Below are 20,495 nucleotides of genomic sequence, written 5' to 3' on the forward strand. Positions count from 1 at the left end.
TTGAAATTTTATTTTATACTCTTCGTTTTAATTTATATGAGTTAATTAATTTTAATTTGATATTGAATTTAAAACCGAAAGGAATAAATACTTTTGAAACTTGTGGTTTAAAATAAGTGATAGATATGTGTGTGCTTATAAATCATTTTAAAGGTTAAAATGGGTATTTTAAAGTTAAATTGTTACTAAATATGTAAGTATGTCATTCTTTTGTGAGACTAACTAAAAAAAAAAGTGAGTCATATAAATTGAGATAGAACGAGAATTAATTAATAGAAAGATTAAAAGTTTCATAACCACACGAATGTTCTGACATGTTCTATGTGCTTATAAGTTTCAAAAGTCTTAATTTTTCTTTTTTAACCTTGTACAAATTAAAATGTCGTCACATAAATTGTAATGAAGGAAGTACGAAAAGGATTTTATTAATATCGAAGAAAAAATAAGTCTAGATACAACACATAAATTGGTAGATGAATCAGAGCTACTTATTGATGAATTAATGATTAACAAGCTCGATTCAAACCTAGTTATTGAGTTTAGATTATGAAGATTACAACGAGATATAGAAGAGCCATGAGAAGGATGATCACTGACATTTTAGTAATTTTAATATTGCTTAAGGGTAAAACAAAAATTGTATAATTAATGGTGTCTTAACTTTTGTTATGGGTCCATAAGGATATTATTGTAATTTTGTTTAAATGAAGAGTTTCTATTACTTAATTAACGTCTTAAAAACAATAATAAATGTGTTTTGACATATTTTAGAAAGAAAATTTTGAAATAATTAAAATAAAATGTGTTTGAATAGTTAATATTTTGTTTCTAGAAATATTTTAAAGGAATATTGCGTAAACATACTTTTAATATTATGTTACATAATATGACCACTAAATTCGTATTTTGATTATTTAAATATTCTTTAAAATGACGTATAAGTAGTTTTTAAATAATTTGAAGAAAATATCAAATTTCGTGATTAAAAGAATGAACAATGTTTGATTATTAATAAATCAATAATTTGATAATCTATTCATCGAAAGATTATAAAATATAAAATTTCTATTTTACATTTTTATAATATCAAATATGATATTCACTCTGTCCCTATTTACTTGTCCATATTTCCTCTTTTAGATGTCCCTATTTACTTGTCCATTTTGACAAGTCAAGAAATGACAATTTTTTTTCCTATCATATCCTCATTTAAACTTCTTGAAAATTTCTAAGTTTTAATTCATTTGAAACCGTATTTAATAAGGGTAAAATTGTAATTTCACTTGCTAATTATGGTTATCTTAATACGTGTGTCTTTTCTAAAGTGGACAACTAAATAGGAACAGAGGGAGTACTATTTAACCGAGAAAATTTGACAAGGTCAACGTTTAACATTCAAATACTTATGAATATTGAAATTCAAACCAAAGAAAATGAGTAGTTAAATAATAAAGAAGAAAATGTCAATAGAAAAAGATTGTTTAGAAATTTAGAGGAAGAAAAAAACTAAAAAATAAATAAATTAAAAAAAGAAAACCTCGAAAAAAATATATTGGTTATTTTGTGTGTGTGGGTGTGGGGTGGGGTGGGGGGCAAGCTTTAGAGTTTTCTTTACGGCGTGATATTAAGTGTAGTATCAAAAAAATTATTTCATGTAATTAAAAATATAACATTACGATAATTGTTATTTTATACGGAAATAAAGTTTCTTTCATGATTGTTTTTGTTTTTGTGCAGGCAAAATTATTTTTTGATAAATACTTTCAATATTTAAAATATAACATTGCGATAATTGTTATTATATATAGAAATAAAGTTGATTTCTTGATTGTTTTTATTGTGTTAGAAATCAATTTTTAAGTATTTTTATTTATCGAAGCAATAATAAATGTATCACAAATTTCATCGACAAAGTCAAACACAAACACATTATACTTAAGTTGAAGCAATAGAGATTTGAAAGACTTTAAATCAATCATTACGAATTGATTGATCAATGATTAATAGTTTATCAGATGCAAAGCTTATGGTGCAAATATTCAAAACGAAGATAATAATATTGTGAAAAATAGATAGCACTTGCGCATATATATGAAGACCGATTAAATTTTTCAAAGATATCAACATTTTATATATTCCTTGAACATGAAATGTTTTAACTCTTAATCTAACACAATTCACTATTTCCTTGCTGCAAAGAATTTTTTAAAATTAAACTTTCTCAATTTAGGTTGTAAACTACACATTTATGTCATATGACCATTTGAAATAGATTATAAATTAATATATTGAAGTTGTTTACTAAAGAAAAAAATAGTATAAATTATAGAAAATTCATATCTTTGGAGGCTAATTACATCATATCTGAGAAGTTTTCTCAATTACAAAAATCTCAAATTTTTTAATCTTGTCGAATACATGCTTGGTTATCCAATAAATTACAAATGACATATTACTTAAGAAATGTACTCGAAAAGGGATAGATATGTATCTGAGAGGAAATAGATGTATCTAAGAGGAAATAGGGATGCACCCAAAAGAGGACTATAATACCTTAAATTGTGAATTTATCAAAATTTTTTTAACAAAGTATATAAAATTATATTGAGCCCGTATTACGGGCTTAAATATCTAGTTTCTATATTATTACTATATACAAGAGTCATCACATGGACTACCAAAGCTATTTTTGTAATTTTCCACTAATCCAAGGTCATAAACGTGATAGTTGGGAAGAACAAGGTTAAAATGATAATTTTTACAGATAAATAATCTCTCTCCAAACATCTAGAATCATCCAATGCAAGATATTTATTTGTGACAAATTAGTAACTGGTTCGAGTTCATATTTGTGAAATTGAGTTGATTTATTAAATCAATTGATATATTTAATATCTTGAAATTGACAAGCTTTGATACGTATCTAGAAAATCATATGTCACACAATCTAACTTCTTATCATCTATGGTTGTTATGATTGAGTTTTTTTCAACCATGAACACAAAATTTATTGTATATTTTTATTTATACAATAAAAATTTAATCCAAATTAATAAGATGTAGTCATGTTTTCAATTAAATAACTTGGATATTTTTGTAAAAATATTATTTAATACTACTACGAAGATTTGACTAGTTTATTTCATAATTTTAAAATATTTTTATTAAAAATATTTCAATGGTTGTTCTTTTTAAAAATATAATTCAATATTATTTATTTTAAAAAAACTAAATTCATAAATTTCAGCATAAAACTTTTGGGGTTCAAATTTAAGGGACTAAATCAAAGTCTTACCAGCCGGACCTTTGAGTCATCCCTAAGACCCTAACCATAGCTCAGAAGATTGTGACGCTCAATATATATTTTAGTTTGATGTTGATACATATTAGACGAATTTAAAAATTTGGCAAAATTGCTAATAAGAGATTCGATAGAATTCAATAACTTTTTTTGTTTAAAATCTGTATTTGTATTGAAAAAATTTAGTGCTTCATTTAATATATTTAAAAAAAAATAAACCAAAAACCCGATAAGTAAAAATCATTATCATTACAACCCATAAAAAAAAAATCTGGCTCCACTTTTTTTTAATTTTTTATTTATAAAATAATGAGTTAAATATTTTTATATGATAATTGTGATTTGTGAACATACAGAAAATACAACAACTACTCATACAAGTAACTTAGCATCTTTTGAAATGGTCTTCTACGTACCATAACATTAGTAGTTATAAGAATCTTTTATAGTCGGCACAAGTCTCGAACTTTTATTTATATATATATAAATAAAGATTATTTTTTTCTCAAATAATATTCTTATCGATTATAAATAGATACATAAGTGTTCGTAACAATTCAAATATATAGATAATCAATGGCTAAGCCCCAAGTTTATTTCCTTGTCTTTCTTTCCTGCTTCCTTCTCATTACAAGTATAATCGCTCGTAACTATTCTTCCCTTCAACATCTTCATTTTTTCGCGCCTTTAATTTGTTTTCTTTTTGAATAAAGTTTATAGTTTAATTTATTTTGATAATTTTGTTTTGTGGTGCAGAAAAGGAACTAGAACTCGATCCACCACCTATCGCATGTGTAGATCAAGTCAGCACTTCATCAGAGGGAAGTTGTTTTAATTGTGATTTCAATTGCAAAAACAGTGAGGATGCTTCTGATGGAATTTGTCAATTTGGAGTTTGTTATTGCAGGATTTGTTATACCGCTATTCATAAACCTTAGTAGGGAAATTTATTTAATGGACCATCGACTTCAATTTGTTTGGGATTAAAATCGACATTAGTTACTACCATAATAATAATGCCAAATTTCAGAGATTTAACTTTTCTCTATGTTTTGCTCTGTAACACTTATTTTCTGTGGTTTAAGATTTTGATGTTTGGTATAACAAGGTTTGTTTGAATTGTTGGATTAAGGATTTCTATCCATGTTTATATTTGGAGTGTTTTTATATATCATGGTATTAATTTATTTTAAAATTATTTATTAAATAAGTCATGTTTTATGCAATATAAATAAATTAATATAAAAGAAGAGTAAATTCGTCAAGTCTTAATAAATTTCTTTTATTTTAAAGAGTTTTAAAGAATGATTACCCAAAAAAGCAACACAAGGGGTAAGTGTAATATCATAGACCACATAGAGATGAATGGTATAGAATGAAATCTGGAGAGAAATTTAGATATGTGCAAAAATCGAATGATTGATAAATCGAACAATTGATAAACTGAATCGGAAAAGAGTTATTGCGTTACCGGATTTTTAATGGTTTTATTAAAAAAATTATTGAGTTACATTATCGGTTTGGTATTGGGTTTTTAATATTATGTTATTGGGTAAACTGATAACCCATTAAAAATTGTAATAATTTACTACTTTTACCCATACATAAATATTAAAATATTTTTTTTTCCTGTTTGTTATTATTATTTCTATATTATAAGCATCTGTTCAAGTTGCGTTACTGTGTTTGTCGCGTCAAATTTATTAGAAAAGCCACATATTTATTTTATAAGTATTTTTTTATTGGTTAAACTGAAAATCGAACCGTTAAGGACCAAAATCAATAAATCGATAAAAAAAAGTATCATATTGATTTATCATATTTAAAAAATCGAAATTGATAATACATTAAATGAAACCGAACGTCCGAACCGATCGATGCACAAAGATATCTAAGATTATCCCTCATATTAATATTATAAGTTTATTGGTGAAAATAAAACAATAGAGTAAAGCACAATATAATGTAATATGATACATTATGAAACGATATGTAAAAATTAAACACATCAACACAACTAGGGGTAGTTGTCCAATCTTAGTAAATTGGAGGCCCTTATGAAGCATATAGGTAGGTGTAGTTAATTTGATTTAGCAATTGAAATAACAGAAACAAGTAAATCCAAAACCATCTCTAGTGACAAGCTCCAGAGCTAGCATGCTCCCACTTAATTCATTGGGTGTTGCAATTACCAGTGTTCAAACAAGGTCCTGACCATGTCGAGCTAGCCTTTCACAAACTTTTGCCACTCCTCCTTGCAACTCGGCCACGATAAAGACGGGACGTGACTCGTGAGGTGAGATATTTTATGCTGTATATGATGAGACGTAAGCTTCGAAGTACAAGTCTTATGAATATGATGTGTAGTCTCGTGTTTATTTAAATTTATATTTTTATTATTAAGAAAATAAGTAAAAATAAAACATTTTTAGTAAGCCCATTCCCCAGACTCTCCCAAAAAAAACATTTTTGGAAACACTGATTCGCACTATAATATATGTAACTTAAAGAAGCTTGGAGATATAATATTTCTTTTGTTTCAAATTTATGTGATGGTATTTGAATGCGTAGAGAGTTTGAGAATTAAAAAGTAAGATCTAAAATAAACTTTAAGATCATATTTGTGTAGCTATCTATATATAAGAGTCCATTTGATTAAGTGATGGAAAATATATTGAAGTGTTTGAAATTGATTTTATAAATAAAAAAATTATGTGTTTGGATAAAAGTATTGAAACTACTAATAAGAGTTGATATGTTTGAATCGGAGTGAAAATGAGTTGTTTCTTTGTCAAAATGACTAGAATACCTGTAAAATTTGTTTCAAACTTAATTATACATTTAATTAAATGTATCCTTTTGTTAATATAAGAGTCCGAAACATAAAGGGTACAAAATATTAATAAAAATTTCAAAATGGTATATAAAAATTTATATTAACCAAAACGGTAAAATCGCTGCATCAACAACAACTTACCTCACCTGAAAAAGCAAAATCGTTGCCTCTACAGCGATTTTGCAAAAGTTGTTTTTTTTTTAAATAAAAAATGAAATCGTTGAATGAAATCGCTGCCGGCAACGATTTAAAAAAAAACATTTTTTTAATAAATATGTAAATCGCTGCTGTGGTAGCGATTTAAATTTTTTTTTATTTTTTTTCAAATGTTAAATCGCAGCCTTGGCAGCGATTTAAAGAAATTTTTTTTTTAATGAAATCGCTACTAAGGCAGCAATTTAACATTTTGTAAAAAAAAATTTGTTTTATAAGCGATTTTGTAAAACAAAAAAAAATTTATTTTATAAGTCGCTGCCTTGGAAGCGAATTTGTAAAAAAAAATTATTTTTATAAATCGCTGCCTTGGAAGCGATTTTGTAAATTTTTTTTTTATATAAATTGCTGCCTAGGAAGCGATTTAATTAATTTTTTTTTATAAATCGCTGCCTAGGAAGCTATTTTTAAAAAAATAAAAAATAAAACAAAAAATGTTAAAGCAAAGATTTTATATATATAAAAAATTTATAATATTTTTTAAAATTTCAAATATATAACTTATAAGAAAATATACATTATTTTTAAAAAATTAAAAATAAGTAAAGTAATAAATATATTTTCTTTCTAAAAATAGATATAATATTGAATTTAAATTTAAATAATATTTGAATTCAAATAAAATTTTAAATTCAAATAATTAAATTTTTTAAATAAAAAATTAAAGGCAACGATTTTATTGATTTTTTTTTAAAAAACGAAATAGGCACAACGATTTCCTTGATATATATATATATATATATATATATATATAATTAAAGATAATCACATGTAAATAGTGTAGATGGATTGATTGATTTCACATGTGAATAGTAATGATTTTGTTTTATTATAAATTGTGAATAGAGAGTTCACGTGTAAATAGTATCATTATTTTACAATGTTATAAATTGCTAAATTATCATTCATATTGTATTCTACCTTTTCAATTTTCCAACAAGTTGCATTATCATTCATATTGCATTCTACCTTTTCAATTCTCCAACAATCTTAAAATTCTTGCTATTTTTCTAATTCTCTAAAGTTTTTAAAAGCATTTTCTTAATAAGGTGAGTTTGAATTTATTTTATTTTTAATTTATTTTAATTAATTTTATACTTTTATATGATATTGTTGATATATTCAATCGTTTGATCCTTATATTAATGTTAATATTTCTTTTTATTTTTTGTATATAGATATGCATCCGTCAAATGTATACGTACATCCTGGTCCAGTAGAGCATGATGTATTAAAAATTCAAGTTCATCATCGTTCCGAAGGAATTTGGAATGGTAGCATAAAAGAAGAGAGGTCTTGCTTATATACGCGTCGTGGTGATATTGAATTTTGCCAACATATAAAATATCATCCATTATATTCTCGCATCCATCAATATTTTAAAAATTGTAGATTTAAAGGAATTCTGGATGTAGGATGTGTGTCGTACGACTCTAGATTAATTTCTGCTTTAATTGAAAGGTGGCGTCCAGAAACTCATACTTTTCACATGCGAACTAGCGAGGCTACCATAACTTTACATGATATTGAAATTTTATTCGGAATGGTAGTAGATGATAGTCGTATAATTTTAAATGGAGCTGATTCTTTAGGGATTATAGGTAGACAGAAATGACATTTGAATTAACATGATGGTTACCCGATACTAGTTGTTTTTCTGGTGTTAGTAGATTGTTAACATATAAATTGATTGAGTATATCGAAGGTTTGGATGGTATTAATGATAACTCAACTGAGCATGAAGTTCAACAAAGATTTAGATTATATTTATTATGGTTATGTGGTGGATCAATATTTCCGGATAAATCTAATAATAAGATTAATGTGGACATTTTGATTGACATGAGAAATTAAGATTTATTGTCAACTCAAGCATGGGGATCAGCCGCATTTTCATATTTGTATAATTGTTTATGCCGTGCATCAATGAAAAAATCAAATGAAGTTTGTGGATTTCTCTCTTTAGTGCAGGTATACATAATTTTTAATTAAATATTTTTTTATATACTAGTAATATGCACTTTGAAATTTAAGTGCATTATAAGTAATGGTGAATTTATTTATCGTAGATTTGGGGATGAGAAAGAATTATTCCCCTGCAACCATTGCCAAAGCCTCTAAGGACCAATCAACTTGAGGTTTCAACTGCGCTTGCACGTAAATGGACGCGACGTAGAAATCATCAAAATGAGGCACGAACTGTAATAGGTGTGATTAGGGATGTACTAGATAATCTAACTGATGAACAGGTATTTAATATTATTAGTATCTTAAACTATTCATTTTCACGTACATATTTTTTTTCTGTCAATGTTGTTTTTATAATTATCTTACTTAATTATTTTTTTATAGTTTATTTGGCAACCTTATTCGGAAGATGTTATTAATGGATTGCCTGAGTGGTGTCGGTCAGGACAACGTGTCTGGATGGCACAAGTGCCACTGATTTATGGAATTTATCGTGAGTGGCACATGGTTGATCGTGTTGTGAGACCGTGTACCCAATTTTTCGAATATCATTTTAAGCGTGATAAACGATCCAAAATAAAACAAGAAGATATAGATGCATTTAACTACACACAATATTTATGGGAACAACGTCCAAATCGTATATTTCGACCTCCATTTGTAAGTGATCAAACAGATTACTTTCGTTGGTACATGAGGCATACCCGCATGGTCATTGGAAATCCACAACATGTTGTACAAAAAGGGTATCAACACATGGCAGGAAGACATGAGGCATTAGTATGTATATTATGTAAATTTTAAATTATTATGTCAATCTTTAATAATTTTTTTGTTATTGATATTTGTTTATTCATTATAGGCTAGGGGTCATGAAATGCAGTATCGTCGAGCTCGGATGATTGAAAATGATGAAAATCAATCTAATGAAATGAGACAATATGCAGAGGAAGTCGCTCGTATTTCAATGGATTCAATGAATGCGGACTTTCAGAGAACGTGGTTGAGCTTGATCCTGATTACAATCCTCCCACTCAATACGATGAACCATCACCAGTACAAGTATCTCGCCGATCAAGATAAAAAATACCGAGAGAGGGTGCACGTCGAGGTAGAAGGACCGCTGGTGAAACAATTGATTTTTCTGCAGGGCCCTCTAACACTAATGTGGCGACTGCCGAGCCTTATTATCCCACGTTTGATTTTTCTACAGGGCCCTCTAACACTATTGTTAATTTTTCTAGTCAGCAAACAGTTGGTTTTGTAACTCCACAGGTTCCAATATCTGGTTTTGCGCAATTTAGTGGATCTCAATATGGTATTCAACATGGTATGCGTGAATTTCCTATACATAATTCTCCATTTGGTGGAAGATTGAATTTTTCGAATGTAAGTATAATAATTTTCATACAATTTTTTTAACTTTGTATCATTTTTTTTAATTTTATTGCATGTTTATTTGATTATATTATATTATATTGTATTATAGGTAACTGTATCCGATGATTCAAGATTTAATGCTGGGGCTTCACAAAATTTAGTTCTTAATAGACAAAATCCACCTTGGAAAACATCTAGGCTACACAAATCAACTAGATGTGGAACATGCAGTTTTTGGGTTTTATTTGCCCTGATTTCTTACCATAAATAGGTTTTCCTTTTAGGAAAATGTTTTGGATTGACTAATCCTTTTTCTGGTAGGAAAAGGTTTATGACTCTATAAATAGAGGAATGTCCCTTCTAACTTAATCAACATTCACAATGTAGAGTTAAGGGCTTTGAGAGTTTTGGTTAGGGGGAGAATTTGTGGATCACAAGTTTGATACGTTATCACTTGTGTGAACCTCCCATGTATTCCGAGTGAATTGGTTGAGGTTGTTTCTCTCTGTATTTTGTACTCTCATATTTATTGTGGATTGCTCATCTCCTTTGTGGACGTAAGTCGATTGACCGAATCACGTTAAATCTTTGTGTCTTTTGGTATATTTCTCGTTGTCTTCTTACTTGTGGTCTTTCGAGGTTTGCTTTGCTAGCTTCCGCGTGTACACCTGCTTATTTTCGGTCCTAACAAGTGGTATCATAGCCAGATTCAATGACGGAGTCAGGTTTAGTGGTTCGATAATCGATGATTGAACCAGGTTAGAAAGAGGTGTTCATCTTGACGGGTGTAGTTGTAGTCGCAACCTTTTTGACAGTAATGAAGAGTTTGTTGGAGAAATTGTTTCAGAGAGGTTCTCTGTGTTGATACATAAATTTTGCAAAGGAGATTATGGAGAGGAGAAGCAAGTTGTTGAAGATTAAGTGAAGAAGGTGAACAAATTTATTTTGTCAGAAATTCAGGTCAAGGGGGAGATTTGTTGGGTTTTATTTGCCGTGATTTCTTACCATAAATAGGTTTTCCTTTTGGGAAAAGGTTTTAGATTGACTAATCCTTTTTCTGGTAGGAAAAGGTTTAGGACTCTATAAATAGAGGAATGTTTCTTCTAACTTAATTAGCATTCACAATGTAGTATTAAGGGCTTTGAGAGTATTGGTTAGGGGGAGAATTTGTGGGTCACAAGTTTGATACGTTATCACTTGTGTGAAACTCCCATGTATTCCAAGTGAATTGGTTGAGGTTGTTTCTCTCTGTATTTTGTACTCTCATATTTATAGTGGATTGCTCATCTCCTTTGTGGACGTAGGTCGATTGACCGAACCACGTTAAATCTTTGTGTCTTTTGGTATATTTCTCGTTGTCTTCTTACTCGTGGTCTTTTGAGGTTTGCTTTGCTAGCTTCCGCGTTTACACCTGCTTATTTCGGTCCTAACAGCAGTCACTATCAAAATGAGAAAATTTTTGAAAATGAAGATGTAGAAGATTCGGATTCAGAAGAATAATTTTTTTTATGCACCTTTATTCTAAAAGGCTGAAGATTCGAATTTGGAAATATGTAAATTTTGTTGTTTCGTGCAAGTTTGAACAAAGTAATGAGATTCTTTCCTTTTTTTTATGGTTGAACAAGTTTGCAGGATTTAATTTTTTTTATGTCATAGGTCTAATCAATACGTTTTATGTTAGGTCAAATCAATACTTTTTATATTAGGTCAAATCATTATTTTTAATAGAGTTCAAATCAATAATATAATAATAATGTAAAGATATTATACGTACAATATTTAAAATGCACAAGACAAATTGAATTCATGTCAACAAATAAATATAAAAGATATATCATAATATTAATAACAAGATAATAAAATACATTAACCTTAAAAACATAGACAAAATATTAAAAATCGAATAGGACATCGTGCCTTTGTGTGACCTGTCTCCTTAAATCACTAAATTTTCTAGTCATGCGAGCCGGAGCTATATCTATATCATTCTTAAGTCGGCTTCTTACTTGCGTACCACTTGTTCGCAAATATTCAGTATTTGCAATTAAATTAAAAGGAGCTAGTGGCCAATACATTTCATCACCCACTGGGTTAAATGTCTCACTGTATGTTCATTTGTAATATTTTGCACTGTAGAATTTACTAACATAAGATTTTGGCTCGATTCCGCGAAGTCCACAAAATTTGATAGCATGCTAACAAGGCATATGACAGTTTCTCCATTTTCCACAAGAACATTTCTTACCTTTTGCAGTAACCTTGTGGACATTTCCACCTTTACCATCATGAGCAAAAGTAAGAATTTCAAAAACTCCATCACATGTGTTGTAAGTCATCATATTTGTGTGCCCTTGAGCTCTTTGATAATAATCATTAAAAATTTTATCTATCGCAAGAGGCCATGACATATTAATTTGAAGTAATGCAATTGCAAGATTGTTTCTTTTGACAAAACGATCAACGAGATCTTTGAACGTCATTCGAACCATGGCAGTCACAGGAAGCCCCCGAGCTTTTTCAATAAATCATTATATGACTCAGAAACATTAGTCATCATGGCACCCTATCTACGACCACCATCCTTATACATTGTCCATTTTTCCAAAGGAAATTCATTTAACCATTCATATTCTGCAGGAGACAATGTTTTGATTTGTTGCATCTGTTGCACAAACTTTTTCTCCTGTTGCTCAGTAGCAGCCAACCACATTAGATTTTCGATTTCACTATTTACAAATTTTTTATTAAAATTTGCTTTTAAGTGTCGAACACAAAATCTATGATATGTGTTGGGTGGACTCAACCAATCATAAGATTGAACGCACTGCAAGATTCCTTGATGACGGTCAGAAATAAGACCAATTCCTTATCGTTCACAAACTACATGTGTCCATAATAACTTGAGAAACCATGACCAAGACTCAAAACTCTCACGTGCAACTAAAGCATATGCAAGTGGAAAAATATTTCCATTCGCATCAATTCCAACCGCAATTAATAATTTGATATCATACAAACCATAAAGATGTATGCCGTCGATAGAAATGCCCGGCCTACAACTTTTGAAACCATCAATGCTCTGTTTAAAAGCCCAAAAAGAAATTTAAAAATTTGCTCACCTTGCATTGTTGTAGAATGATGCTCCCACTCAATAATAATGCCTGGATTGAATAATTGTAGTGCATCCATGTATCGAGGTAATGCCTTAAATGAACTTTCAAAATCACCATAAACCATTCGAAATGTTTTTCTTCGACCTTTTTGTGCTTTTCTATAACTAGGAGTATAGTGATGCTTTCCTTTGATAATTTCACGAATCATCTTAATATTTATGTCCGGATTTTTTATAACATATGGTATTAATGAAGTGGCAATCATGTTATCATTCAAATTGAAATGATCCTCCTTATAGTTATCTTTAAGACAAGTATGAGGTTCAATCATTTTTCCTATCTTCCACATACCGCTTGAAATCTCTCTAAACCGAATCATCCAATCATATCCTAACTCATGACGCTTGCAAATAACTTTCCAACTTTTACTTTTGGATTGATCACAAAGAAATTCTTTTTTAATAGCAAGATTATATGCTCTTACTGCAGATTTCATTTGCATCTTATTCATAAATAACATACCTAGTTGCATATACAAATTAAATTAATCAACATGAAATAAATAAATAAATAAATAAACAACTATAAAATATTTAGTTTTCAACAATCGAACCTGACTGGATATGTTTAGGATTGTTTGAATTCCAAAGTGTCGTTCGAATGGAACCGTCATCTCTCGTGTAGATAAAATCTTCTGTATTTTTTTCAGTGTGATCTAAGTATGGAATCGCTGTAGAATGATAATTAATACTTTGATCTTCAACGGATGCATTAGGAGCATTAGGTGCATTATCCACATTATCATCATCGTCGTCATACATATCATCACTGTCTGTTAATTCATGCTCGGAAGGTTCATCATTGTGCAACTCACCAACTCGTTCATCACCCATAACATTATTATTTACAATTTGTGTACAATAATTCACTGCATTTTGAATTTGATCATACCTATAAAAATAATAATATAAATATATTACATATAAGAAAAATAGTTTTTAAGAAATAAGAAAACATTACTTTATTTACCTATTAGTTGAATCCGATGAGAAAAAATTCAAATGACAGAAATTTTGGCTAGACTCTCCCATAATATTCAAATGACTTTATTTACCTAAGATTGTTGGAAATTGAAAAGGTAGAATGCAATATGAATGATAATTCGGCAATTTATAACAATGTAAAATATTGAAACTATTTACACGTGAACTCTCTATTCACAATTTATAATAAAACAAAATCTTTACTATTTACATGTGAATCAATCAATCCATCTACACTATTTACATGTGATTATCTTTAATTATATATATATATATATATATATATATATATATATATATATATATATATATATATATATATATATATATATATATATATATATATATATATAAAGGAAATCGTTGTAGGCAGCTATTTTGTTTTTAATAAAAAAAATCAATAAAATCGCTGCCTTTAATTTTTTATTTAAAAAATTTAATTATTTTAATTTAAAATTTTATTTGAATTCAAATATTATTTAAATTTAAATTAAATATAACATCTTTTTTTAGAAAGAAAATATATTTATTACTTTACTTATTTTTAATTTTTTAAAAATAAAGTATATTTTCTTATAAGTTATATATTTAAATTTTAAAAAATATTATAAATTTTTTTTATATATAAAATCGCTGCTTTAATATTTTTTTTTTAAAAATAGCTTCCTAGGCAGCGATTTAAATTTATTTTTTTTAATAAAATCGCTTCCAAGGCAGCGATTTATAAAAAAAAAAAAATTTTTTTTACAAAATGTTAAATCGCTGCCTTGGCAGCGATTTCATTAAAAAAAAATCTTCTTTAAATCGCTGCCAAGACAGTGATTTAACATTTTAATTTTTTTTTAAATTGTTGTCATATCAGCGATTTACATATTTATTAAAAACAAATTTTTCTTTAAAATCGCTGCCTAGGCAGCGATGTACCTTATTTAAAAATAAAAATAAAAATCGCTGCCTTGGCAGCGATTTTTAAGAAATTTTTTTGAAATCACTTTCTATGATTGTTTAAATTGATTACAAAAATAGTTGTCTAAATTTAACTAATAGTATAAAATTGTTTTTGAAAACATAACATAATATGATTGCTAAAAAATTGAAAGAAAAATCACATCACATATATATTTAAGAATTCTATATTACAGTAAAGAGTTTTCTTCTTCTTCTTATTATTATTATTTATAAAGCATAATCTTATATTACAAAATATTGCAAATTAGAGTGGATTTGGTCTGAAAAATTAAGGTTAATTCAGATTTTTTTTTTGATAAAAATTTTCTTCCCCATTTTTCTACTTCTCAAAAGGAAAAAGAATGCTCTCTTCGTTCCATTTTATGTGGCACCATTTGATTCGGCACGAAGTTTAAAAAATAATTGAAGACTTTGAATTGCTTAACAAATTGTCCTTCAAAAGTAGATTGACTTTTCTCTCTCCTCATAAATGTTAAAGCTGTCAATATGGGCTAGCCCACCCTATCTGAGCTAATCCATACATGCTTCGACATTTTACGGGTCAGTTTGGGCTAACTCATTTTTGGTATGGGTCAGAAAACGATCACCTCAACCCACAAGTACCTGTGCTACAGACTTACCGGGCCAACCGACTTTATTTAAAAAAATATATTATGTTTAGGATTATTAAATTAAATTATAAATTATAATTTAAAAATATTATCATAAATATCGACAAAACAAATTACATGATGTTAATGTTACTACTTTTTAATTAAATCCACAAATACAATTATCTTTGTAATATTTATTATGTTTTTTTTCAAATAAAAGTATAAATTTCTAATAGAAATATTAACCTAATTGTTTTGAGTTTGTACTCTCTATAATTTTAAATTTTAATACTATATTATATTTTAATTAATTTTTATTGACCCACAGGCCGGCTCTACCGATATTTCTCAAGCCTATAAAGCAACAGACTTATTCAGGCTGGCTAAAAAGTCTTTTTCTCAAATGGGTTCCAAAAATCGTAGCCCAACCCTATTAAATCTCGGGCTAGGCCAGGCCGGTCCAACAGGCCTAGCCCCATATTGACGGTTCTAATAAATGTATTAAAGTACTATTTAAAATTAAATGGGACCAATAAGGGTAAAAGAAAAATTGTACCTTTAAATACTTATCATATAATGAAATGTGACATTCTTTTTGGGACTGGCCAAAAAGAAAATGGTGCCACATAATTTTCTACTTTTCTTTAAAAAAAATATAATGACAAAAATACTTTTCTTTCCCATTATTCTGTATTTCAAAAGAAAAAACAGATAAACTTCTTATGTCAACAATTTCTTAAATGCTTAATTTGATAAATGAATTTGTGAAATTAGGTCTTAGGCCTAACTCATACCCCAAAAGCTAGCTCAAAGAGAGGAGGATTGCCCAAGCCTTATAAGGAGTCCACCCATCTCATTAATCACCGATGTGGGACTTTTGTCATTCTTTAACACCCCACCTCACGTCCAGTGCTTAGCATCTGGTGCGTGGGCAATTTTGATTTTGGAGACCCCAACATCGGGTGAGACGGACCCTGCTCTGATACCATGTGAAATTAGGTCTTAGGCTTAACTCACACCCCAAAAGCTAGCTCAAAGAGAGGAGGATTGTCCAAGCCTTATAAGGAGTCCACCCATCTCATTAATCACCGATGTGGGACTTTTGTCATTCTTCAACATTCCACCAATTATAACATTCGTATAAAGATTTTCTTAAAGTTTTTTTCTTCTTTTACAAATGGAATGGGTAAATAAGATATCTAATTTGTTATTTTTTTTAATATCTAAGATATTCGTGTTTTAATGAATAGATGGTGTATAAAATATAATTAACGATATGCCTAAGGTTGTTAATATGCATGGAATGAATATACAAATTGATTTTTTTTATTTTATATCAGGTTATATACAAACATGTTTTAATATATAAATGATGCACAAAACATGATAAATTGTACTAGGTTAATGTAATGACATGATCCATCAGTGTTCAAAGGGAATATCGCGTAGAATCTAAAAACTCCTGAAATACATTGTTAATACATGTTTTATATATATATATATATATATATATATATATATATATATATATATATATATATATATATATAAAATCACACGCACACACAAACACACACACAACACACACACACGCACACATGTGTTTGTGTATTTGTCAACTGCTTCGTTAGTATAGAATGCATGATATATATGATTATGAGAAAAGGAAAGAGTATGACTTGAAAAATTAAATGTTGTCAATCACATGCAATGATTGTGTTTATTTGGATGTATAAATGTGCTTGCTATTGGTTGTGTTGGTGATTGTAAAGTGTGACTGGTGATTGGCTCGGATATTACGCTTGGTATATAATATCGTTGGCTCAGATATCATGCATGGTATATACTAACGATTGACATAAATATCACGCTTGGTACATGAATATTCACATTTGATTTTCTCGGGTTCCACGTCGATCCATATATACTAACGATTGATATGGGTACCACTCCCTAAAGCTTGTATCCTTATCTATTTGTGTAGTTTAAACTAATAGGAACGATGATGTGACATTTGAGATTTATTATCTTTTGAGAGCTTCGCCTAATTTAATTTAAGTCAAACAAAGCTCATGGAGATTACTTACAAGATAATATGTCAACTAAAGCACAAGTTAAAACTTTCTAAAGCTAGTATACTTGTCTATTTATCTAGTTAATAAAATCAATAGAAATGGAGATATCGTATTTGAGATTCTAATGGTGTATATAGTGGATCGTTTGAGTAGGATAATTGTGAAAAAAATTGAGTGCGATTTTTTTTTTTTTTTGGGGATAATGACTTAAAAATTTTAGGTCATGTGTCACGTTCTGTGCCTACATCCTGAACGAAACGAGCACTCAAAATCACTGTTATTTCCAAGCGAACCCTTAGACTAATTGACTATTGAGAGAAAAACTACGCATACATGTGTCAACCTTATAAGATGGTCATTTAAAACCATTTAAAGATATCTCACACAAGTCTTGTAATGACCCCTATCAGTAAGTTTTGGGAAGTTTCATAAATTACCGTCCTGCTCACACGATATTGACACCAAGTCTACTATTTTTATTTTGAAAAGTTAGTTTTGAACTTTGAGTTGAGCATTGAGAATTTTTGTAAGTTTTAAAGTTTGAAAGGTTAAGTTATTAAGAAAGTGATTTTCGGTGTTTTTTGAAGTTTTGAGAGTTGAACTAGAATTTCATCGATTCCATTAGTCCCTGAATGTGATATATGATCTGTGAGAGTTGTTGGTTTATGATTCTGAGTCTTCTTGAGGATTTCAGATCCTAAGTTGTGAAACTATGGAATTTTAGCCTTTGGATTGATTTTGGTAAACATTTGAAGTTCGGATACTCGAATCAAAATACTGGGAGAAGTCTCATTTGAATTTGGGGGATAATTTTAGGGCTATGTGAAGTCTTGATTAAATTTTGAGAGGTTCCGGGCTTGTTTTAGCCTTTTTGGGTGTGAGTTAGTTTCTTGTGACTTTCATGGATGTCGGGTCAAGGAGACATCGAATTCGTGTCGTGAGTTCCATTGAGTCTATAATGTAGAGTATAATTGATTCATTATGTGTACAGTACTAAACAAATCTTGATGGTCCTTTTGATGTTTAAAGTGTTGGCTGATTTTCTAACGTGTGTTCAAGTGCATTATACTTTTGTAAAAGCTGTCTCGCTTTTACAAGGCTCGCTTTAACGATGTTCGTTTTATTTTTGCGAAGGGTCAACCCCTATAGATCTTTGTATTTGTGAAGAAACTTTCACTTAAGGGACCTTCGGTTTAACGATGGTCATTTGCTTTTGTGATGCCCACATTTTTAGTGGGGTTCCCTTAAGCTAACCCCTTCTCACTTTTGTGACATCAGGAAAGGTTTTTGACATGTCATTTCGAGGTTTAAGCCCCAATTTATCATTTTTGAGATTTGGGAGCTTTTGGGATGGCAATTTGGATAAAATATTTAGAAAAAAACTTTTGGATAACGATTTTCAACTTTAAATCTTCAATTACGTACCTATTATTTATGAATTTATGTGTTTGAATCAAGCTTTTAAAATCTTTAACTATTATTATTATTTAGAGAAAATGGTCTACCCCCCCCCCCCAATCTATACCCGAATCTCAACTACACAATCCAACTTCACAGATGTCCCATTACCCACCTAATCTATATTTTTATATATTTTCTACCCTCCTAAGTCATGACCTCAACACATAAACCAAATAAGTTGTCCTGCGTGATTACACGCGCTGAAACCCTCACCTTGAAACTCTCATTTCCCTCCTAAACTGAAAGCAGAACAAAAGAACAAAGAAAAAAAATCCAAAAACCTTTCTTTCTCATGTTCATCTCCTTCTCCAATTTTTAGACTAAAAATGATCCAAATAAGTACATTAGCATCGTCAAAAGAAATGTAGCACGAATACAAGAGAAAAATACATACACCATAGCATGGGCAAAACTAAAATCTTCTTCCCGAATTTAATTTCGACCAAGAAATTTTTTAAATTTAGCAAAATTCCGTATTTTCATCTCACTAAAGCGTTGGGCATTTGGTCTGATTCATCCATACAAAGCCTATTCAAGTTTTTATTTGTCATTTTTGATGAATTTTGAGAAAATTTAAAATTAAATTAGAGACTTAAATAAGAAATTAGAGCAGATTACAAACCCTAAATTCAAGATTTGAAGTAAAAATGAACATTAACTGCTGAACCTTACTTAATTTTGAGAGGAAATCGTGATTTTTTCACAAAATAAACAAGAATTAATGGTTGGGGAAGAAGAAGTAATTGTTATTTAAAAGTGGGGAAGATGACTGTTGGAGAAGGAGGAATTTTTCGTCAAATTATGCTTCTAACATGCCTAGAGGCGGTGACAACACCTCCCATGACAGGTCAGCACTTAGGTGGGTAGAAAATATATAAAAATAAAGTTTATGTGGGTAATGGGACACCCGTGAAGTTGGATTGTGTAGTTGAGATTTCGAATATAGATTGGGGGGGTGGGGTGGAGGGGGTTTAGACCATTTTCTCTATTATTTATGAATTTATGTGTTCCAATCAACTTTTGAAATAAAAAATGTGGGGTTATATTCAAGTACCCAAGAACTTAAAAGTGGCAATTTTGAAGTGGTTTGGATCCTTTTTTTCAAAATGGTTTTCACTTATGAGTTTCGAAAGCCATAAACATCATTTTCAAGTATTATTTTCCGGATTCAAATCGTCATTTTGAAATTGAGTTTTGAGTTGATTGGCACATTTATCTATATAATTGATATTAAAATTGTTATTTTTGATAAGTGATTGTAAATACTTGATTATTATAAATTGTAGCTTTGGAAGTGATCCGGAAGGAGAAGACTCAACTCTTGGAGTGACTGATAATTGATTTAAGACAAATGGTCTTCTAAGCCTTTATTCTCGTAAAATTTATGTACTTCCTTCGTTGCTTGCGTATTGAGAGTAATGGGGATGAGGTGAAAGATTTTAATTGTCCACTTGATACATCTAAATGAATAAAAATGGGTTGTGATGAAAAAGGCTATGTGATGAACATGATGATGTGAATTGTCTTGTTGTGACCCTTGTTG

General features: G+C 29.2%; 1 protein-coding gene and 2 long non-coding RNA genes across 4 annotated transcripts; 2 read left to right on the forward strand and 1 right to left on the reverse strand.

The window, feature by feature from the left end:
- Window positions 1-3,764: 3,764 nt before the first annotated feature.
- LOC104648166 (uncharacterized) lies at window positions 3,765-4,451 on the forward strand. The gene is made up of 2 exons (XR_742231.3): window positions 3,765-3,947; window positions 4,058-4,451. It is a non-coding gene; the product is annotated as an uncharacterized lncRNA (long non-coding RNA).
- Window positions 4,452-7,259: 2,808 nt separating this feature from the next.
- On the forward strand, window positions 7,260-11,408 carry LOC104648167 (uncharacterized). 2 transcript variants are annotated; one of them, XR_011210557.1, is made up of 6 exons: window positions 7,260-7,399; window positions 7,529-8,321; window positions 8,420-8,599; window positions 8,703-9,098; window positions 9,181-9,707; window positions 10,406-11,408. It is a non-coding gene; the product is annotated as an uncharacterized lncRNA (long non-coding RNA). The 2 variants fall into 2 exon arrangements; XR_011210556.1 differs by lacking the exon at window positions 10,406-11,408 and adding an exon at window positions 9,808-10,301.
- A 107-nt stretch (window positions 11,409-11,515) lies between these two features.
- LOC138337130 (uncharacterized) lies at window positions 11,516-13,966 on the reverse strand. The gene is made up of 3 exons (XM_069286707.1): window positions 13,841-13,966; window positions 13,425-13,762; window positions 11,516-13,333 (listed from the first exon to the last, which is right to left on the reverse strand). Exons 1-3 carry the CDS (start codon window positions 13,900-13,902, stop codon window positions 12,693-12,695), a joined length of 1,041 nt encoding a protein of 346 aa, XP_069142808.1. The 5' UTR covers window positions 13,903-13,966; the 3' UTR covers window positions 11,516-12,692.
- Between the last annotated feature and the right edge of the window lie 6,529 nt (window positions 13,967-20,495).

The sequence above is a fragment of the Solanum lycopersicum genome, chromosome 7, assembly GCF_036512215.1.
Source record: "Solanum lycopersicum chromosome 7, SLM_r2.1".
In the NCBI taxonomy this organism is placed as follows: Eukaryota; Viridiplantae; Streptophyta; class Magnoliopsida; order Solanales; family Solanaceae; genus Solanum; species Solanum lycopersicum.